This window comes from Myodes glareolus, chromosome 15 (assembly GCF_982192425.1).
Source record: "Myodes glareolus chromosome 15, mMyoGla1.1, whole genome shotgun sequence".
NCBI lineage: Eukaryota > Metazoa > Chordata > Mammalia > Rodentia > Cricetidae > Myodes > Myodes glareolus.
In genome coordinates this window covers 22,967,987-22,991,612 of record NC_142040.1, presented here as the reverse complement: position 1 = coordinate 22,991,612, position 23,626 = coordinate 22,967,987, and the positions used below count along the sequence as shown (strand labels likewise).

General features: G+C 44.0%; 1 protein-coding gene across 1 annotated transcript in view; it reads left to right on the top strand.

Moving 5' to 3' along the window:
• Positions 1-23,626, top strand: part of Iqgap2 (IQ motif containing GTPase activating protein 2) — a 279,192-nt gene that overhangs the window by 222,327 nt on the left and 33,239 nt on the right. Inside the window, exons 18-25 of the mRNA XM_048455961.3 lie at positions 7,568-7,651; positions 8,988-9,059; positions 9,958-10,027; positions 11,557-11,765; positions 15,344-15,493; positions 18,462-18,625; positions 21,010-21,234; positions 23,190-23,330. Of these exons, the coding sequence (XP_048311918.3) occupies positions 7,568-7,651; positions 8,988-9,059; positions 9,958-10,027; positions 11,557-11,765; positions 15,344-15,493; positions 18,462-18,625; positions 21,010-21,234; positions 23,190-23,330 (1,115 nt within the window). The remainder of the gene's footprint in view (positions 1-7,567; positions 7,652-8,987; positions 9,060-9,957; positions 10,028-11,556; positions 11,766-15,343; positions 15,494-18,461; positions 18,626-21,009; positions 21,235-23,189; positions 23,331-23,626) is intronic.

Below are 23,626 nucleotides of genomic sequence, written 5' to 3'. Positions count from 1 at the left end.
TGATTGATGTCTAGCTTATTCTAGCCTGAGTCAGCAGAAGAACAAATGAGCTGGAGCACATTCAACCTCTGCAGGGATGGTCTCTGTATCATCTTCACTCTTTATTTAGGCCTGCAGGATTTCTCTTCTGTACCCCTCTTTAAAACTTGTGATACAACCACAAAACTGCCTGACTTGAGCTTTCCCAAGGGAGGAGATGAGCGCGTCAGGTTTAGATGTCTCTCCTGTGTTCTCACATCACCCTCTGCTAGCCACCACACTAGCTTCCCAAGGTCCGCATGTGTATCCTTCTCCAGAGGCTAACTGAGCATGTCACTGATTGGCGGTGCTTGAAGGATGTTGCTTCAGCCGATATCTCTGAGGTTTCCTAAACTGGAGACATTTAAGTGGAAGAGCTTCTCTTTCGCAGTCATTGATGAACGGCTTTGCTTCTGATACCTTGCTTTTATATTATTTGGGACTGAGGGTGACTACTATTGACTTGGTCTTCTTCTATCTTAAGTGTTGGAGTCTTTTATTTGCTCAAGCTATCAGCAGAACCAAAATGACTTTTTTTGTTTTTAAGAAATTTTTGTTGTCAACCTGACAATTAGTTTTTTTTTTCCTGTGTGAGCCAATGAGTTTCTAATTCAAAATTGTCCTAGCTTATGTGTTGAAGACACGGCCTAAAAATAGAGTCCTCTGCACCAATAAAAGCTAAGACTCCAGTATTGCAGGAAATTCTTAGTGTCCGCCTGTGTGATACAACTTGGACCAGCCCTGCACTCTCCAGTCTTGGAACAATGTTGCAGTTGGCAATCCTACTGAAGAGTCTGCCATTAAGAGATTGCCCTTTATAGTTGAACCTAATGCTAAAGTCAGAAGAGAGCTGGGAAAGGAAAGAAGTGGTCGTATGGGGCCTTGCTCCTCCTCCACACCAGTGGTTCAAGATTAAAGAACGTACCACCAAACTTGGAGCTCATCCACCGTGCCTTCTTTCCTTCCCTCTGACATCTTCCCAACAATGAAGGCATGAGGTCTCACAGGAAGGCCACACTGGTGTGGCCCAGAAGTGAATATACTGACCCAAGAAACCAAAAGACCAAGAGTCAAAAAGCATCATGTTAATCTAATTTCTTACCAGAACTGCGAATGAAAACCACATCAAAGAAATGCTGGAGGGCTTTCCCTGCATGAAACAACTCAAACTTTCTAGACAGTTAAGCTGGCCCCAGACATGCATTCTTAATGGTTTTAGAGGGAAATACAGAAGCAAACTTTTGTGGCCCAGGCCAGTCAGATCCAAGTTATACTTGGAATTCATCAGAAGGTGACCAGTCCAACATGGAGGGAAGCCAAAAAGAATCTATTTGTTGCTTTGGTTTTGGTGCTAGCAGTTAATCCCATTGCCTTGTGTATGCTAGGCAGCACTCTGAGTTACACCCCCAACAAACCATCCAGTTTTAGAACAATTAAAAGTCCCTAATAAAATTGCTTAAGTGTAGGGGTGGGTATATGGCTTGTGGTAGTGTATTTGCTGGCAATCCTGAGGCTCTGGGTCCAATCCTCAAGACCGAAACAAACAAAAAAAGTGTGAAAGTTTGAAAATGAGTAAATCAGAAAAGGTCATCATACATAAGTAAAGGAAATTCTACTTATATCAAATATATAGAAAATGGACATAGTTTGTAAAAAATTATATTCTTCCAGAGAAGATTTTATACTGATTCTCAAGGAATTTAACAATGAAACAGTGTGTATGTGGGTATGTGGGGAGAAGTGTGAATGGATCAGTACCAACCATGACAATGAGAAGAAACTGTAACATCATCAAATGTAAACCAATGAAAGTACAGTCGGGCGGTGGTGGCTCACACCTCTAATCCCAGCACTCAGGAAGGCCAGCCTGGTCTACTGAGCAAGTTCCAGGACAAGCTCCAAAGCTATGGAGAAATCCTGCCTCAAAAACAAAACAAAACAAAAAGAATGAAAAATAGGCATCGAAAAGAATGGAAACAGACGTGAAGAGTTGGAATTAGACAGAAAGCTAAGAGAAAGAGACTTAAAATAAATTTCCTCGTGTAAAAATTCTAATGCTGCGCAGGATTGTGCGGCTTCAGTGGGATTAATTCTCACTGCAGAAATCCCCAGCTGCTGCTCTTTAGTGTTCAGTATGAGATGAGGTAATAGAAATGACTCAGGACAGTTGGTGGGAATCCAATATTAAGATCATTAGTGTTTCTGTGGAAAGAGATCAAAACAAAATTTCCTAAAACAGGACAAACATAAGTACAGTGGAAAAACAATCCCTTCTGTTATTCTTTGCTGTCACTTTAAGAGCTAACCACGCCCACTTCCAGCCACTTCTGACCTCGTTGCCATCTTGGCTTCTCTTTTTTCCTGTCCGTCTCTTGCCATGTGCACATGTGCTTTCTGTCTCTCTCTCTGTTTGTCTATGTCTCCCTTTCTTTAAGTAATAAATGTTTAGCTTTATGTATAGCCTTATGTCCATTTACTCTGCCATCCACCGCATCCAGCCGCCTGACTCTGCCGCTTGCCCAGGAACCCTGTACTGCTCTGGCGGCAGCTTCTGCCTGGCTTGCAGGCCGCCCAGGCATCCCATCATCATATTATTTTAAAAGAACAATACCTTCAACTACTGAAAGCTGAGTTACCTCTCTGAGGGAAGGATATAGTAATGGCCAATATCAAAACCTAGCCCTGGCCTGGAGGGATGGCTTGTCAGTTAAGAGCACTTGCTGCTCTTCCAGAGGACTCGAGTTTGGATCCCAGCACCCGTGTCTTCTGGTTCACATCTGCCAGTAACTACAGCTCTGGGAGACCCAACACCTTGTTTTGGCCTCTACAGATGCCCACACACGTGTGGCACACACATAAGTAAAACATAAATGAAAAATCCCATCCCTAGGAGTGACTGACTTCACTGAACTTCAGGCAAGGAAGGTCCCAAGCATCCCAGGAAAGAGAAGACAGGGCTGTGTGAAGCCACTTCAAAGTCCAAGGGCTTCAAAGTGGGGGACTCACCTCAGGGCAGCTGCTCAGCATGCTGACCTCCTAGGCTTAGCCTTGTAGATGGCTAGATTTAGAAGGAGGGTAAAAAGAAATTGTTCAGAGCTTACTAGCTACATCCCATCCCAATCTTTAGATGTGATTAGAGTTCTGGGTACCCGTCATCAAGTGAGACAGCTGCTTCAGCAGGCCTGGTTTTCTGGAGATTAACATTGAAAATATAGAAAGAAAAGGAGTAATCTCCAGTATTTCAACATCACACAGTAAATATATTTGTAGTCCCAGAAAACTGAATAAGGTGACTACTATGACTTTGCCAAGTTCCCATAACAGCTCAGAGAATAGTTTCACTCAAAAAGCTGTTTCTAACTGGCTACGTGATGGAGAATTTTGTCTTCTTTCACATCTTCGGTAGCAGCTTCTGTGCTCCATTATTACACCCATATTTGTACCAGGCTTTTTCTATTTTGGGGCCATAAACCAGCTCCCAAATGCTGACATGGAGACTTATTATTAGTTGTGAATGCTCGGCCTTCGCTTATGCTTGTTTCTGGCTAACTTTTATAACTTAAATTAGCCTGTTTCTCTTCCTCTGTATTTTGCCTCAGGGCTTTTTACCTTTCATTCTGTATGCCCTACTCTGTGTCTGCTGACCTGATGGCCTCAGGTGTCTCCCTTTCTTTCTCCCTAGATTTCTCCTCCCACTTACTCTCCCTACCACGCCTATCCATCTCCTGCCTAGCTATTGGCTGGTCAGCTCTTTATTAGACCAATCAGCTGCCTTAAGGCAGGCAAGGTGAAACAGCAACACATCTTTTCATAATTAAACAAATGCAGCAGAAACAAATGCAACACACCTCTACACAGTTAAAGTAATAGCCCAGAGTGTGAACAAATGTAACACATCCTTATGTAGTTAAATACTCCACAGCACATACTTGTTTATTGGAAGACCTTGTGGTTTATGGCAACGATCGTGGGCTCTGTGGCTAAGACAGAGTTAGACAAGCCAGACCTACTGGAATGGAAGCTTCAAAGCTGAAAGAGAAAGATGTAGGATTTTTGACAAATACAAGGTTAGGCGTATAGTAATTCTGCTTCTGTATAGATCAAAATCTATACAGAATGTAGCTCAGCCACCTTTGTTACATAGCAGTGAGTGCTTCTGATGGAAAGATTCTGGGGAGGGCTACACAAATAGCTGACTTTGAGATGAAGCCTGATACCAAAACCTCGCAAATAGAGAGCATTAAGATATGAATACAATGAACAAATAAGACCAAGTGGACGAGGAAAGTGCCCCAGGCTGGGTGCTCTGTTAATATTACAGGTTAGTTCCTCATGTTTGTGAATCTGAATTAGTAGGGATGAATGGCCTTTCTGAACTTCAGTTAATACTGGAGAAACAGAGACCTGAGCTGATGCCAGCTTTGTTTTTGCTGTGAGAATGGATCAAAGATAAGTAGTCTATAGTCACATAATTGTACCTCGACTCCCCCACCAAATGGGGGACCTGCTGTATGACCTGCTCAGTGGTGACGGCCACACCGCTGTGGGTGCCGGTGGTTGGAACGTAGGACGCACTTCCCTGTCTCCATCATGCTGATGAGCCATTTTTGTGAATAGCTGCTGATGACGTCAGCCAGCAGTTTCTCCTCTCATCTCAGAAGTGCCACGCTGCCACCAATCCCATGGCGGTGTTTCTAGGTGGGCACTTGATTAAGGATGCTTTAGCTGTGTTTGTGTCTTTACTACTCCTGTGTGAGCCACATTCCAGCATGATCATTGCAGGAAGCCTCCGAGAAATACAGAAGAACCTCAAGTCCCTGTGATCCTGCTGAATCCACCCTGCAGGTGCTAGCAAAACCCTCAGGTCATTTGTCTTCCTATATAGAAGCTCGTCTTCACCATAAAAGCCCGAGGAAAAAACTCCTGTGTTCATCTCAACCAATATTGCCAAATCATTTGACAAAATTCTAAACCCATTTCTTGTAGCACGATTAATAAAAATCAGAGACAGAAATTAAGGTTCAACCTGAAGGTCAGTAAAACAAAACAGCCAGCCACTGACTCTTACCTCTACCTCAGTCCGAAATGGTGATCCTGTTCCAGGAATCCTCAGAATGAGACTGTGTGAGAGCTGTCTCCTCCTGTCTTATATTCTTCTCTAGGGCTAGGACTAAAGGTGTGTGTCACCACTGCCTGGTCTGTAAGACTAATCAGTGTGACTGTTTTACTCTCTGAACTTCAGGAAAGCTTTATTTATTAAAATACAAAGAAAATATCACTTCAGTTTCTGATTATTTTCAACAGTTGTATTGAAGTCTTGGGGGATTTTTTATTTTAATTTGTTTTGCATTTGGGTTTTTTTTAATTTTTAGTTTTAGTTTAAACTTCATTTGTATGGGTCTTTTGCTTGAATGTATTATGTACCATGAGTTTGCTCATGCCCCTGGAGGCCAGAAGAGGACATCATATCCGCTGCTACTGGAGTTATAAATGGTTGTGAGCCTCAGTGTGGGTGCAGGAAATCAAACCTGAGTCCTGAAAGAACAGCCAGTCTTCTGTCTCCTGACAGCTCTCCAGCCTGGGCATCTGTTCGGCTTTGGTTTGGTTTTCAGAACCAAGCATCTTTATTACGACTTAACTGTCCAGTTTAGATGTTAAGTATCTTTCTATTCTTTTAATCTACCCCAAAATATAATACTATAATTTTGGTTTTGTTCTTTTCTTTTTTAGTTTATTCATGTTTGAATAAATTAATATTTGACTAGCATGAATAACATCTTTAATATGTTTTTGTTTGTTTTTGACATATAGAATGAATTTCAACCTTGTAACCAGCCCATTGGTCCCCTTGAGCTAAAACTACTTTTTTTTTATTTTTTGGTCTTTTTGAGAGAGGGTTTCTCTGTGTAACCCTGGCTATCCTGGAACTCAATCTGTAGACTGGGCAGGCCTCGAACTCAGGGGTCCTCCTGCCTCTGCCTCCCTAGTGCTGGGATTAAAGGCAAAAGCCACCATCACCCGGCTATATGTCTCATTTTTAAAATCCTTTTCAATCTAGGCATAGTGCCACATACCAGCATCCCAGCAAACTGATGCAAAAGGATTCTGAGTTCAGGGCTAGCCTGAGTTCCATACTATTAATCTGTTTCTAAATTAATAAAAGATCGTGAACTCTGTTAAAAATAAATTCATATGACTGTAATAATATTGAAAATGGCCTGCAAGATGGTAAAGCTCCTCACTGCCAGGCCACATCTAGTGAGGGAGAGAATTGACTCCTGTAAGTTTTATGTGATAAATATAAAAATAATAATATAGAAAAGTATAAAATTTTGAGAAACTTTAAAATTGCTTAGTTTTGATTTCCATTACAAAGGAAATAGGATGCATATTTTCCCTGTCCTTTAAGCAGAAGATGGTTTGCCAGGAAAAAAAAAAAAAAAGGTGACAAGTTAATGTCGCTCGGTGAGGAATTGTTAAGTTATAGTGAGTCTATACTTTCTAAAGCAAGGCAGCTGAGTTAGTAGAGATTTTGATCTATACAGAGGAAGAATACTGTATGCCTTGCATTTAATTTATCAAAATTCTACATTCAGCTTTGAAGTTTTGATTCCAGTAGGTTCTGCTTTGTCTAATTCTGTGTTAACATGGATGTGTCATGTATGTGTTAACATGGATGTGTCATGTATGTGTTAACATGGATGTGTCATGTATGTGTTAACATGGATGTGTCATGTATGTGTTAACATGGATGTGTCATGTATGTGTTAACATGGATGTGTCATGTATGTGTTAAGTAGAAGCCTTTCATTATAACTTTGAGGAGAAAGCAAGCCTTGGTGTATTGTTGGATCTGATTTTATCAAAAGGAAGAAAAGGATATGTACATATTGACATCTTTGTATTTTAATGCATAGTGGGTAGATATGTTGTACAGATTTAGAAATCTGCATAGTAAAAAAGTATAGTTCACTCTGGAGAGAAACCAGACGGAAATAGTGACAGATACAGAGGTAGGTCTTACCTTATGTGGGAACACATGAAATGGTAAGTGGGCAATGCTAAGCATATCCTTAGGGTGAGTGACGTGCTCTCCTTCCTCGCCCAGCCCACCAAAGACCACTTGGTACAGTAAAGGTAATCAGACAGTACTTGCTCTTTCTAAGCATTTTATATTTCTACCAAACAACACTGTTAATAGAAGCCCACTAATACTATAGGAAGGATTCCTTTACTGTCCCCTTTTGTTACCCAGGGCCCTGGTAAAATGCAGCTTTCAGTTAGAAAACTGGGTGCCAAACTGGCCATGGATTCCCCTTTCTCTGCCTGCCGCAGCTCTGGTTCTGTCTCAGACATCAGCTGGTGCGCTCTGCCCCAGCTAAGTGTCCACCATTGGACACGGTGTCCAGAGGAGGCCTGAAAAGGGGATGGCCGGCTCCTGCTAATGTCTCAGCTAAGTAACTCCTGAGACATGTCCTGCGCTTGCAGCTTCCAAAGCAGCTGCGGGAAGCTGTCACTCGTCGGTCACTCTCAGCTCCTCTTCCCCCAGGCTTTCTGGAAGGGGTGTAAGCAGCGACAGGAATATCTGAGCCGACAAAAAGTGTTCACCGGCAACGTCGACTCCATCGTGAAGGTCAGTATTGTTTCCGGCCAGACTGACGACTTGGCAGTCACAGTTCTTCTCTGCCCTGAATCTAGAAGACAAAGCTGTTAAGCAGAGATGTGTCAGCCCTGGAAGTCAGTCCTGGGTTCGGAGCATCGTCAGGGGAGCTGATAAACCACCCGTGATGATCTCACATGCTGAATGTGGCTAGGAGAATCGCATGTGAATATGTTTATTGTGCTCGGCTCTTTGTCTGGAACATCCAAATTGATTTTTTTCTTTTGAAGCTGGGAACATCGCCCTGCTCTATCCAGTCTGGTTTCACGTTTCTCTTATTTCATTTGCTGGAAGGACTTAGAATGCCCAGACACCAAGCAGACACCCTCAGTTATTAGGCAAATGCCAAGCCTAATGCTGACCTAGTGGCTAGCTCTGAGCCACTGACAGAAAAGGTACCCTGGTGGCCACTCTTAGCTAAAAGCAAAAGGATTAAACAAAAATGAACAGGTTGACAACTTGGAACTCTGGGGCCGGAAAGAAATTGAGATGGGTTAGTTGGAAAGATATTTAAAGTTGTGAGGGCGGAGAATGACGGCTAGGACCGGGCGTATTGTCCTGTGACCGTTGTGGACTATACCCATTCCCTTAGAAACTGTTGGAACCAGTCGGTTCCCACCAAGACCTCTTGAGAGCTTTCCTGTAGCATCCTCGAGGATGGAGCTGGGGAGATGGCTCAGCCAGACGCTTGCTGCTAAGCCTGACTACCTGAGTTTAATCTCCAGGACTCACATGGTGGAGGAGGGGAGCAGACTTCCTCAGGCTGTCCTCCCACGTGTACACATCCACCATGGTATGCATGCATGTGAGCATGCGCAATGGGTAAATCCAGTTTTAAAAAAAAAACCAAAACCTAAGGGTTACTGGTTGCATTTAAAGGATGATGATGATGATAGAAGCCCTAGGCTTAGTTTAGTTTGGCTGTGGCACAGAAGAGTACCTTGATCTCTTGACTTTTACTTGCTGAAATGAAAACTAAACTATGTCGCCCAACCCAGCCCTTTCCTACTAAGGCAGGGAGGTGAAAGGTCACATTTAATGTATTTTTATGGACCTTGAAAGAAAACAACCAAAGAAGCGGGAAATGAAAGGGAGGCTTTGACATCTGTTACTTGGTAGACTGTTAGTCTTTGCTCTTTGACTTAGGGTCGTGTGTGTAGACCAGACTGACCCCGGCCTCCTGGTTGCTGGACTCACAGGCGTGCAAGGCCGCTCACGTTCAGCAGATAATATTTTTAGGAAGGCAATGTGGTCTGCCTTGAGGATTGTGTGGCGATCACCACAGTTTCTCTATTCTGCTGTGTTTCAGATTCAGTCCTGGTACCGAATGGCAGCGGCAAGGAAGAGTTACCTTTCCCGACTGCAATACTTCGAAGATCATGTAAGACACATACATGCACATCGATTTTCTTTTCGGCTAAGAATGAGCTAAATCAATACTAATTGATTGCTAATATTGAATAATTTGACTAAACAATGCTGTGACCACCTGGGAATAAACAGAATGTGACAGTAATGGAAGCTTGCCTTTTAACCCAGACGCCACACTGAGTCAGGGCTAGAGAGGAAATGGCAAGAGAAAAGGTGTCTAATACCAGAGAGCGAACATTCTAGTCATGTAGTTTCTTGGTTTTTTTATTTATTAAGTTTATTATTTATTTTTACATTCTGACTGCAGTTTCCCCTCCCTCTCCTCCCATTCCCTCCCCCTACCTCTCCTCTACCCCAACCCCAATCTACTCCTCCTCCTTTTCTGTTCAGAAAAGGTCAGGCCTCCCGTGGATATCAACAAAATAGTAGGGCTTGGCACCTCCCTTTGTATTAAGCACTAGGGCAGCCCCTGCTCCCCCTGTTAGGAGTCCTGCAAGTAGGTTAAGCTACATAACTGTCACATAGATGTAGAGGGCCTAGGTTAGTCATATCTTTTCTAACATGGGATGTACAGTTTATCTAGCTGCTAGCCAATTAATTTAAATCAAAACCCTTGTGGGGGGCGGGTGTCAGAATCTTCCAAGAATAAAACTATCAGCATCGACTGGATCGTTTTGTTAGGTTTTCTTATTTAGACAACCCTACAGTCTACTTATATTTGTTTGTCGCTAACTTATTTTACTCCTTCCAAAAAAAAAAAGAACCCACAATATGGGAGAATAAATGTTAAATGTGCTACATCTAAATATCAGTTCTTAAATATTTTAAATTTTTAAAAGTCCTAAATTCTAAAATAGTGAGGCAAATGGAACCCCAAGAGATCCTGACTCCTCTCAACGTTTTTGCAGAAAAATGAAATTGTGAAAATACAATCCCTGTTGCGGGCAAACAAAGCCAGAGATGACTACAAAGCCCTAGGTAAGTGGGGGGGGGGGACAGGGCCTGGACTCCTTCCTCACCAGCAGGGATGCTTCTTTCCAGCCTGTGGCCTGCAGAGACAGTCCCAAGAACCAAAGACAAATGCAGTCTCTGACAGACTTTGGTCATCTCCAGCTCTCGGGTCTGAACAAGTGAGCACAGGACAGATAGGAATGGGCTGCCTGTCAGAAGGGAAAGGCAGAGTGGGTATCATTGCTTCTTCAGAAAGAGTGGAGTTGGCATAAATCCCATTTTATCTTAGATATGAGCTATGGGGAAGGAAAAGAAGACATACAAGGAGATAGGGCTACATTTCAGGTGTTCACTTCACTGCCCATCCTGATCCTTTCCTCTCCATTCTAAGGATTAAATACGTGTGTGTAGGAAATTTTGAAAGTGACATAAAAAGCAACAAAACAAGCTAGGCATGGAGGGTGCACACTGTAATCTCAACATGTGGAGTGGAGACCAGGAGATCGGGCATTGAAGGCTATCCTCGGCTATATAGAGTTCAAGGCCCGGTCTCAAGATAAACAAATAAAGTAACAGCAAAGCCAAACACAAGTCTCCTCTCCCAAGGACGGTAACCACAGACACCATCCAAGGTCAACTGTCCAGCACAGATCCTCAAACATAGGACAGTGACATAGATGACGTCTGTGGTCCATGCTGAGTTCGTGCCCAGTCAGTACACGTTGGTCAGACTCCACACAGTATCAAAGCTATGTCAGGAAGATTGACAGGCCCTTGAGGAGGAGGACAGCCAGCCAGGTGATCGCAGCGAGATAGTCCTCTTCTTAGCTTCTGCTTCTAACTGGTCGTCCCCAATAGTTGGTTTTACCCAGCCAAAGCTGATCTCAGGACACCCGAAAATGTGTCACAATGTCAGGGAATGAGAGCAAAAGCTCTTAGAATTTCTATACAAATGCCCTCTGTGGCTGGTCCATCCCTGGGTTCTCGGTAGTCCCCCTTGGTCTGCGCTTAACAGGACAATGACCAAATTTCCATTTCTACAATCTTTACTTCTGTCAAGCAGAGTCTTCCCTCGTGTATTCTTTCAGTGATTCCTGCCTGATCTTTAGAGTCCCCGCTCCCTTGTGGGCCTTCTTCTAATTCTGGCTCCTTTCCAGGAATGCTTTGTGCTGAGAGAAACCACTTCTTCCTGCAGCCAGAATTTTAATCTCTTATCTGGCTCAGCCACCAGGTCCTAGAGCTAAGGTCTGTTGGTTAACTTTGTTTCCTCATCAATAAGCCATAGACAGGACTGTCTGCTCCGTGTCTGAGTCTGGTGACAGTGAGGGAGAGGGCTGAGTAATGAGTATTAGATAAGAAGAAAACAGTGAGGCCTGACATTATCAGTTTTGTGCATTTGTTGATGTGGGTTCGCTTAGCTTGGTCTTACCACGGAGAACAACCCACTCCACAGACGGCATGCTTTAGTTGGTTTATTTTTGTAGTGATATTTTAATTACAGGGCCGGCTGTTCATGATAACGCACAATTAAAATATGTCTCCTCTTCCCCTCGCAGTTGGCTCTGAAAATCCACCCTTAACAGTAATCCGAAAGTTCGTGTACCTATTGGACCAAAGCGACTTGGATTTCCAGGAGGAGCTAGAGGTAGCGAGGCTGCGTGAAGAAGTGGTGACGAAGATCAGAGCCAACCAGCAGCTGGAGAAAGACTTGAACCTGATGGACATCAAGATTGGACTACTGGTGAAGAACAGGATCACCCTGGAGGTCAGTGGACAGCAGCCACCTCGGCTCCCAGGAGAGAGGTTGCCTGTGTGCGTGTGCTCTGGAGGCCTGGCCCAGGAGAGCACGTTGGGAATTTTGCATAAGTCATTACAAACCTTATTTGTCATGTTTATTATAAGTTACTAGTTTTCCTGCCTTGCGCCTATGACTTCTTTTCAAAGCTTTTTACCGATCCTGACAAGCTTGAGTTCATTCAGGGTAGTATAGTTTCTGAACTGAGACTCACAAGTGCTAAAACCCATATTCATATATACCTATTGACATTGTATATGGAAAAATGCATTGTGCATAGATGCAGAACACTGAGATTTGGGACTCCAGTACTCACAAGCACACCTATGTGAATGAGCAGATAGACATTCCATATTTCTACTGTGAGAAATCATTTTATCACCCTACAAAAGGCCTAGCTCCCACCACCCAACAAGAACCACAAATGCCTTCCACTTAGGAGCACCCATAATATCCCTCTAGTTTCCAAAATGCCACCCAAAGGGTGACACTGTGTCATCAGTGGCCTTCAAGTAATCTATGGGATGTGTTGGAGGAGCAGAAAGGGAATCATTATTCCTTGGGAACAAAGTAGACCCTCTCAGGGCTGGAGAGATGGCTCAGCGGTTAAGAGCATTGCCTACTCTTCCAAAGGTCCTGAGTTCAATTCCCGGCAACCACATGGTGGCTCACAACCATCTGTAATGAGATCTGGTGCCCTCTTCTGGCCTGCAGACATACACACAGACAGAATATTGTATACATAAAAAATAAATAAATATTTTTTTAAAAAAAGGTAGACCCTCTCCCCCATGGCCTCGTTCTTTTCCCATATGCCCCAGCCGTTTTCAGAAAACTAGTAGGCCAAGGGGGGAAGTTGAAGGATGGAATCTTGACGAGGCCCGCGAGAGTCAGAGCTAGACAGCCAGTTCTCAGTGATCTAGCTCATGGTTGAGGATGGCAGCCACAGGGGCACCTGGGACATGGGTGTGTGGATGCCCCACCCTCATACTCCAGACCTGATAAAAAAAAACATTAGGGAGCCGGGCAGTGGTGGCACACACTTTTAATCCCAGCACTTGGGAAGCAGAGACAGGCAGATCTTGGTGAGTTCAAGGTCGGCCTGGTCTACAATGTGAGTTCCAGGACAGCCACGATTGTTAGAAAAAGAACCCCTATCTCGAAAAACAAAACAAAATAAAACAAAAAGAGGTGGGGTTGGAGAAAAAGGAAAAATGTAAATAAAGCAGCTTGTAACATAGGAATTGTGTTCTCTAAATATTAAAAAAAAAACTACAATTTGTTAATTTCTTTAAAAAAAATCACTTGATCTTCTTTTCAAACATTGTCTATTTGTACTTTTCACGAGAACTTCGAGAGTGTAATATGCCCCCAAAGAGCTTTCACAATGCCTTTTAAGGCCTCACACTGCAGCTGTGGTGGTCCATAAACTTGTAAACAGGAAATGCCTTTCATCTCAAAGGCTTAATGCAAAATTAGCAGATCCGCTAAACTCTGTGTAGCTTGTAGAGATGCAGTCATGTAGCAGATACCCGCATCTCTATGAATATTTGAGGGTTGGCTTGGTGTTATCAGAAGTATTCATTAATAATTGATAGCTTTGTGAACCAATTTTTTTTTTTGAGCCAGGAACCTATGGTCCTAGCAACTGGGGAGGCTAAGACAAGAGAATTGCCTTATCCCGGAGTTAGTTGGGCATGGGACATGGGCAAAGCCCTCACCCCTCCCTGCAAAAAGTTCAAACGCTAAATGTACATCCACCATTTATTAAAAGTTAAGCCAATAATTATTAAATATAGAGCCTTTTATCTTATCACTGAAAGTTCCATGTTTAATTTGATGATAAGATTAGAGCAGTGTAGGTGCATGGATAATATTATGGTATTGTGAAAATGAGGAACAACTTAAAACACCAGGTAGCTAGGGATTGATGCCTTATTCACTTTTCTTATTGCTTCTGCAAAGTATCTAGCAAAAGCAATTTAAGGAAGGGTTCCTTCTGGCTCACAGTTTGAGCGCACAGTCTGCTGTGGCTGGGAGCAGCTGCTTGAGCCATGGCAGCAGGAGTGTGCTCACTGCCTCTGCAGTCAGGAAGCAGAGAGACGCAGACTGGGGCTGACCCACTTTCTTTCAAGACCTCAGCCTATGGGCTGGAACCACCATCTGGAGGGTAGGGCTTCGCTCCTTGTCTAGACCCCTCTGCAGACACCCTCGCGGATGTGCCCAGTGGTGTGCCTCCTGGGCTGTTCCAAATCTGGTTAGGTTGACAAAGATTAACCATTTCAACCATGAATTCGGCTTGACATGTATATTATGGAGCCACTAAGAAGTGTCACTGAAGAAACCTAAGGGCAGGCAAATGATTTCCAGGATAATAGAGAAAAAAATAGTACCTAAAACAATATTGACTTCTTATTATTAAAGAAAGAAATCAGGAAAAGAAAACAAAGTGATACAACTTAGTCTTGCTTATGTTTCCCAAACAAAAAATGAATGTTGAATATCTCGTTTGCTTATTAACCATGGTTGTATCTCTTAGGAGAAATGCCAGTTCAAGTCCTTTGTGTATGGGGGAAGTTGAGTTCTGAATCTTTCTAGTCTTTAGTAGTAAGAGCTTATTTATCTATTTTGTAGGCATTTCATCTTAGCCATTAAGTCTTGAAACTTTTTAACTTTGATTATAGATAGTTTTATTGTTCCTTTTGTAACTTGTATTCTGTGTCATATCAAAGAAACTGTCATCCAATCTAAAGTCAAAACTGTCAGCTAGTTTTTCTTTCTAGGGGTTGATAGTTTCCACTCCTGTATGTCTTTCCTTGTACTGTGAGGTAGGGGTCTGACTCCTCTGCTGTGGGTGAAGATATCTTGCAGTTCCAACATCATGTTTTAAGAAGAGTGTTTTCTCCATTGGATTTTCCTGGTGCCTGCATTAAATCCTGAGAGCAAATGCATACAGCTTTGGAGAATGCCTGTCTTAATTAGGGTATCTATTTCTGTAAAGAGACACCATAACCATGGCAACCCTTATAAGGAAAAGATTTCATTGGGACTGGCCTGCAGTCCAGAGGTTTAGTCCACCGTCTTCATGGCAGGAAGCATGTCAGCATGTAGGCAGACATGGTGCTGGAGAGGTAGCTGAGAGTTCTATATCTGGACCGGCAAGCAACAAGAATAGTGTGCCACGTTGGGTCTGCCTTGGGATTCTGAAATCTCAAAGCTCACCCCAAGTGTCACATTTCCTCCAACAAGGCCATGTCCACTCTCACAAGGCCACACCTCCTAGTAGAGCCACTCCCTATGGGCCTGTGGGGAGCATTTTCATTCAAATCGCCACAGTGTCTATGACAGAGCCTGAGCTCCCCCACAAGGTGCTGTCCTTCAGTTTGCTGTCCTCCTGTCCTTCGTTTCCAGATGAGGGAAATTTACCCTTGCAGCAGTGTGTGTGTGTGTGTGTGTGTGTGTGTGTGTGTGTGTGTGTGTATGTGTGTGTGTGTGTGTAGGTGGTAAAGGGTACCGGAGTAAAAATAATGTCATAAAATTCTTCACAGGATGTAATCTCACACAGCAAAAAGCTGAATAAGAAAAAAGGAGGAGAAATGGAAACACTGAATAACACGGACAACCAGGGGATTAAAAGCTTGAGTAAGGAGAGAAGAAAAACACTAGAGACGTACCAGCAACTGTTTTACCTTCTGCAGGTGAGCGTGGGTCACTCTGCTGGGTGGGTTTTGGATAATAAACAACGTTTCCCTTTTGTGGCTCTTCCCCCATGCCTCAGCCAACAGCTTAGTTATGTGCTATATGTTAGCAGAATAATAACAGCTTTTAATAGAACAGGTTTGTAACAGCTTCGAACATACATTAGTAAGTACCAACCATCACGTTGAGTGTTTTACATAGATTAACTCACAGAATTCCTGTTCTAACCCCGAGGGTCAGGCTGTCATTCTTCCCATATTGCGGACGGGAAAACTGAGCCCCAGTTTGTAAATGGTGGACATGCTGCAGGCCACTTTACCCTTCAGGCCTCCTTCCTTCACATCTGCACGGTACCTCAGTGATCTGCAGAAGCAACATAAATCTAATAGTGATGACAACAGCCATTACTGGATGTCATGCCAACCATGGCAAAACTAGCCAATAGAAAAGCAATTCCGTGCCAGAGCCAGACCTCCTTTGAAGGGCAGGGCCAGAGAGGTGGAATTATTTTCTCTTATTTCGTGGCATTGCTGTGAACTGCATGAGGCGTAATTTGACATTGCATCCAGGACTCTAGTACTAGCAAATAAGTTTGTGACTGGATTTTGATTGGCCAGCTGTTGGCTAGTTTCCCCACTGACTACTCCTTCCACCTGTTTACAATCTGACTAGTCAGTCCCAAAGGAACCTGGGCAGGTACAAGTCATAACGGCAGCCTCCACAAAACGACGGGGAAAACCATCCCCAAAGAGGTGGGTCAGTAGTTGTTCGTTGTGTGACTTCAGGCCTGGAGATGCCTGACTCTTTGCTGGAGGGCCTTCCTCGGATTGGCTACAAAGAGAGAACTCGCTGCACAAACCCTAAACATGCCGTAACCCCACTGAGAGCAAAGATGTTAATGCTGGTAGCATTGGTCCTGTAGGAACATGTAGTGCCTCTGATGGCCACTATGTGGCAGCACAGGAGGAAAAATGTCAATGCTTAGTTTTGCCTGTGGCGTGCACTGCCAATCTGGCAAACTTTCCTGAAGAGAAGCAGCACCCACCCATGCTCACCCCCCCCCAACACACGCACACATCCACTCCCAACCCTCACCCTCCTACTCCCTGACTGCCTTAAGCAGTTTTGTCGTCTGTCTAATTAAGAGTAGTTTTCAACCAGTGGTTGGGTGTTTAATCTTAAACACTTGCCAGATTTCTTTTGTATCTATGAACTTACAAGTTTCTGGGGGTTCTTTACAATTTCAAAATTTGATAGAATTTCTGTTGTTGTAAGAAAGGTAAGAACACAGTCGTTGACCAAGAATTGTGGTGTTGACTGTGTTCTAACATGAGGTTCGTTAATGGAGAGGTGAAAAGGCCCAGGAACGTGTATAGAATGATTGTTCCAGCGTGCATGATTTCTCTGTTGGCCAGGCGGTGATGGCGCATGCCTTTAATTCCAGCATGCGGGAGGCAGAGACAGGTGGATCTCTGTGAGTTCAAGGTCAGTCTGGTCTACAAAACGAGCATCAGGACAGACTCCAAAGCTACAGAGAAAGCCTGTCTTGAAAATCCAAAGTCAGTCTATCAAGAAAGCATCATCCTGGGCTGGATGGATGGCTCGGTGGTTAAGAGCACTTGCGGATGACTCCCATTGGGTTCCCAGCACCCACTAAGGTGGCATCTGTAACTCCAGTCCTAGGGTGTCTGGCACGCTCTCCGGGCCTCCAACAACACCTGCATATGTAGTGCACATACAGACAAGTGGGCACACACTTAAAGTTTTTAAAATAATGAAGAAAGCCGGGTGGTGGTGGCACATACCTTGAATCCCAGCACTCAGGAGGCAGAGGCAGGCGGATCTCTGTTGGAGGCCAACCTGGTCTAGAGTGAGTTTCAGGACAGCCAAGGCTGCACTGAGAAACCCTGTCTCAGAAAAAAATAAATAAATAAAATAAATAAAAAAATAAAAAAATAAAAAATAATAATTTCAAAAAATGCAGAAAATAGTGCCCTGGACATCTTATGCATACAACTTCAACCCATCACTCTGCCCACAAAACTAAATCTAAGTAGCAATATAGACCAGAATCTGGTTTGTCATGGAAACCGTCCGGTCAAGCTGCGAGAGCATAGTGGGTAAACACTAGCTGTCGAGTGTATTAAGTGAACATTTTCTTTAATCATGAGCGTGAGGAGCATTAAGAGTAGTCCATCCTTCTGTGTGAATTCCTCCCCCATACAGGCTCTGTTTCCTCCTTTGCTTTCCACCCAGTCTGCATAGCTGCCAGAGGAAGGCGCCGAGACCAAAGGCTGGCTCTCACGTTAGTGAGTCTGGCTTCTCACTGGAGCTCTGTTGTCTTTCAACTCTTGTCAATCTCTTGATCTCTTTTTTGTGGTTATTGCTTTGACTCATGTTCTTTCTGGGACTTCCCTGGTTGCCTGTCCCTGACCTCCTCAGCCTCCCAGCCTTACACCTTCCCCTTCCTGATGGACTGTCATGGCGGGCCGGCTTACTGTCTCCATGCATGAACGGGCCTCTTCTTTCTCCTTCTGTACTCAGACGATGCTATATAGTTCCTTCTATTTCCCCCATCAGTCTTTGTAGGCTAGTCTGTGTAGCTGAGCCTTAGTCTGTTCCTTTCTCTTCTATTCCAGATTCTATGGGCCCACCCCCTCTTCTGCGTCTCTATAATAAACATTAGTAGGTGACTTCAATGGTTAAAAGTAAAAATGGAATAACAGATAACCGTAGTAAGCAAACATGTAACGAGGAACATTTACAGCTTCTAACTCACAAGTGGAGCTTCCTCCACTGTACCTGGAATATTAGCTGATCTCTTTAAAGGCTGTGTGCTAGGAACATGTCTGTTTCTCATTGTGCGTTAAGTCATGGAAGAGAGGCAAGTCCAATACCAAGGCCTGTTTTTGTATATGTATGAAACCTCTAGCATATTGGGCTGACTTCTATCCTCTTGCCTTGTAGACCAAACCTTTATACCTGGCTAAGCTGATCTTCCAGATGCCACAGAACAAGTCAACTAAATTCATGGACACTGTCATTTTCACACTGTACAATTACGCCTCTAACCAGAGGGAAGAGTACCTGCTGCTCAAGCTTTTCAAAACCGCTCTGGAGGAAGAAATCAAGTATGTATAAAATTCACGGGAAAGCACCCAGACGCTTATTAGTGGTGGGTTTGCTCAGGCTGGCCAGGAGATCGCTTGAAATGGAATTTGCGCTGGAATTCAGGTTGAAGTAGGTTGAGTTTTGTGGGATCGGAACGGAATTTTGATTGCTGGTTGAACTGCTGGTTTGTCGGAGCTATTAGCCGTAGATTTCTCCTCCCAGAGATCCAGCTGAGTCAGCTTTTATTGTCTGTGTCTGCAACAGCTGAAGATCGGAAGCTTCTTGGAAACTTTCTAATTCTGAGTGACAGCACCTTCAGTGAGGGGGTGAAGGTTATGATCACTGCTAAAGTTTTCCTTTCTCGTTAGAATTTTAGCAGATTTTGCTGATGTGGTTTTTGGCTCAGCTAATATAAAAATTATATGGGAAGCTAAATAAATTAGTTCCCCAAAATGCATGAGAAGTGTCATAAGCGAGAATGGACTTTGTTTTTGCAACCTCCGTGTGGGGGGGGGCATAAGCTCTTGCCAGTTCCCAGGGGCCTCTGACGCATGTAAGCTGGACACCTGTGCACTCAGGGGGTCTGTAAAACAGTGAATGAGGGACTTTCCTTGTTGGCTGTCATACCAGTAGGAAACCTAGCTATGAAGTAGCAATGAAATAATTTTCATGACACATGCCAGATCAGAGGGAAGTAGAGGAAAGTTCCACTTAGGTCAAGTGAATTCAATTTTTATGAACGAGCAACTGCCTGGCCCCGATTTTAAGGCATCACTACAAGAGCTAGAAAAGGGTAGAAAGAGCATGGGAATCTAATACCCCCTGCTGGCATCTGTGAGCAGACACACACAACACACATGCGCTCACACACATGCGCATGTGCGTGCACACACACATGCCTTCTCTCGGTATAACACAGGTACAAAAATGAAGGTAGATTTCTCTGATCAAGGAGTGACTTGGTGAGTACTGGGAGATGAAGCTGAAAAGATGGCCTAGGTACATGTTATAAGAAATACCGAGAGAAGGCGTGTGTGTATGTGTGTGTGTGTGTGTGTGTGTTATGTGTCTGCTCACAGAGGTCAGCAGGGTGTGTGTGCACGTGTTTGTGTGTGTGTGTGTGTGTGTGTGTGTGTGTGCACGTTATGTGTGTTATGTGTGTGTATGCTCACAGATGCCAGCGGGGGTATTAGATTCCATGAACTGGAGTTACAGGCAGTTGTAAGACACCAGACATGGGTCCTGGGAACCACACTACAGTCCTCTGGAGGGCTACAAAGCACTTTTAACTGCTAAGCCATGTTTCTAGCCCCTCTCTTTACCTTCTGGGGATCAGTAGAAGGTTTTTGAACACATCGTTGTTGGTTTGTTTTTGGTGGTGGTGGTAGTGGTTTTGTTTTGTTTTGTTTTGTTTAATCTGAACACAGTTTATAAACTGAATGAAACAAAGCTATACAAGTCAGAGAACTGGGGAGAGTCATAGGGAAAAGGTGTTTTGTGGGTTTAACACACCGAGTTTGAACAATAGAGAACATGTTGATGAAAATATATAAAGGGAAATAATAAATTCCAGCGTGGCTCCTAGGAGCGAGGTATGGATTAGAAACTCAGATGCAAGGACAGTTCCCAAGGAAAGGAGCCTCGAGCTCTATGCATAAGTGAAGGAGGGGCAGCATGGTCTGGCACAGCTTTGGGACCTGTAGCTGCCTGAACCACTGACCACCCCCATCTCCCTACTAGTCCGTGCAACTGGTTAAGAACACAAAAGAGGATTTAACATCTAAAGAAATAACTGCTGAGAAAATAAAAAGGAGTGCCTAGGTCTAATAAGGATGGGAATAGAAAGTAGAAAGAGAGAGTAATCAAGAGGAGATCTTCAGAGCCAGGTAGCCCAGCCATGGGATGCAGCTAGAAGCCTCATGGCAGTGAATTTGAGAGGGATCGGAAGATGTCAAGACAGTTCATTGAACCAAGAAAGGTGTCTTCCAAATGTGGTAAACAGAGGGGCAGTGCCACCCGGTTATGTTAGCTGCCCCTGGATCGTTTAGGTATCATCTAGTCATCTTAGCTGCCCCTGGGTCATCTTAGCTCTCCCTGGCCATCTTATCTGTCCCATGTCATCTTTGCTGTCCATAGTCATCTTAGTTGCCCCCAGGTCATCTTAGCTGTCCCGGGTCATCTTAGCTGCCCCCAGGTCATCTTAGCTGTCCCAGGTCATCTTAGCTGCCCCCAGGTCATCTTCGCTGTCCTGGATCATCTTCGCTGTCCATAGTCATCTTAGCTGTCCCTGGTCATCTTCGCTGTCCTGGGTCATCTTAGCTGTGGTCTGTTTGCAGCTCACACCTCCCTGTAGGATGACTCTGAAGCTGCAGCTTCATTTTGTCTTGGCTTGGGCTTTGCTTAGGTCAAAGGTGGACCAAGCGCAGGACATTGTGACAGGCAACCCTACAGTCATCAAGATGGTGGTCAGCTTCAACAGAGGGGCCCGGGGACAGAATACCCTGCGCCAGCTCCTGGCTCCGGTGGTGAAAGAGATCATCGAAGACAAGACCTTGATCATCAACACCAACCCTGTGGAGGTCTACAAGGCTTGGGTGAACCAGCTGGAGACACAGACTGGAGAGGCCAGGTAACGAGGCAGGGCAATGCTGGCTTTGGCTTGCTTTGTAATCATTAATTCTTAAAGTTTTGTTTTTTTGGTTGGTTTTATTGGTAGTGGTGGTGGTGGTGGTGATGGTGTGTGTGTGTGTGTGTGTGTGTCTATCTCTTCTCCTTTTTTGAGACAGAGGATCTCACTGGAATTCTCAATTCAACTAGTCTGGCCAGGCAGTGAGTTCCACAGTCCTCCTGTCTCCGTCTCTCCAGAACTGGGATTATAAGCATTCGCCATCATTCCTGTGGGTTCCGCACTGAGCTCATGTCCCCTATGCTGGGGCAGTAAGGTCTTTACTGACTGAGCAAGTTCCCAGCACCCAGACACTTGGTCTTCTTAATACCCAGTGATATTTTCCCATTTCAGAAGCAACTGATCCCCACCTCAACTCCTGTCATAAATAATTCCTTTCCTTGTTTACCCTTCGTGTTCCTAAATCTAGACCAAAAATATTTTGTGCGTTTCCTTGTAACGGTAAACAACGGTAACGGTAAACTTCTTCTGGGAGTAGTTTGTGATCTAAGCAGTCCAAGCTTTTGTTTTCTTGCAAAAGGATGCCACATGAAGTAAGATGCTCAGAGAATTAAGTAGATGCTTGTCATAGCACTGTCTGTCATAATGAAAAATCAAGAAATTCCAAGTATTTACCGTGGCAGTTTGCTTAGTAAATGCTTTTGTACCAAATAATGGAGGAGGTACCTGTTTGGAGTGGAAGTATAGAGTTGTATTTATTGACACTGAATATAGATTCATGATGTATGTTTCTTTTATAATTCAGTACAATAACCCATTTTCCTTTTTAAAGATTGGTCATGTATGTAAACACACATGGAATTTCTATGAGCTGTTGATGTACACAAATTTCCTTGTACCATGAGTGTATAAAGCCTATACATCATACACAGAAGGGTTTGTTTATTTACTAAGATAAGAAAATAGGTTATTTGCCTATGTGCCATTTTTGTTTGCTTTTTGTTTATTTTACTATAATGAACACATTAGATTTTTATTGCATAAAAAAATGAAAAGAAGCCAGACATGGTGGAACACACCTAAAATCCCAACACTTGGGAGGTAGAGACCTGAAGATCAGGGGTTCGAAGCTAGCCTTGCTGTGGTGGTTTAAAAGAGAAACGTCCCAATGGGCTCATAATTTGAATACTTGGCCCCCAGTTGGTAGAACTGTTTGGGAATGATTAGGAGGTGTGACCTTGTTGGAAGAGGTGTGTCACTGGGGGTCAGGCTTTGAAGTTTTAAAAGCCCATGCCATTCCCAGTTAGCTATTTCTGCTTTGTTTGTGTATCTGGATGAAAACTCTCAGTGCCATGTCCGCCAGCCTGCTTTAGTGATTATAGACGCTAACCCTCTGGAACCTCGAGGCCCAAACTAAACATTTTCTTTTTTTAAGTTGTCTTGGTCATGGTGTTTTGTTATAGCAACAGAAAAGGAACTGAGATACTCACTTTCATAGCAGGTTTAAGGCCAGCCTCGACTGTGTTAAGGCCATCTCTTCAAAAAGGAAATAGGGATGGAGGTTGTAGCTCACTAGAAAGGCATTTGCCTGGCATGCACAAGGCTGTGGGTTCAGTCAGCAACAGAAGGAACGAGGGAGGGAGGGAGGAAGGGAGGTTGGAAAGGAGGGAGGGAAGGAGGGAGGGAGGAAGGGAGGAAGAACGGACAGAAGCAAGAGAGAAAAGGTGGGTTAGCTGAGTCTACATAACCTGATCCATGCTTTCTTTTTCCATTAGAGTTAAGAGGGAGGCTTGTAGTCCCTCCTGATCCAGTGGTGTGGGAGCTGCACTAGGGTGTCTTCCTTAGGCGGAGTCAACAGCTCATCCTGCAGAGCTTGACTGCAGAATCAGCTGGTGGGACACTGGTGCTCACACATGAACCTTAGCAACTGTTTATTTGAAACTTTGTCGTATCTTCAGCAAGCTGCCTTACGACGTGACCACAGAGCAAGCCCTGACATACCCGGAGGTGAAGAATAAACTGGAGGCGTCCATTGAAAACCTGAGGAAGGTCACCGACAAAGTCCTGAGTTCTATCACTTCTTCCCTCGATCTGCTGCCGTAAGTTGATCCGTAGTGACTTTAGCAGTCTTTGCGGAAGTTCTTGGAATATTACCTAAGCCCGTGGAGTAAAGACAGGCATTCTCCCTGGTGGTTTGCTGTCTAAAGTGATGATCTTGAGCCAGGAATGAGGATTGTAAATATGAGACCAGACTGGACTATATACCAAGACCCTACCAAAAACAAACAAACAAAAAACCAATACAAGGTGGCCTAATCAAATGACTTTAATTCATCCCCACCCTCTAATGAAGAGGCACTACCTCAGTCATGGCCACCAACAGTGCTCGGGTGCT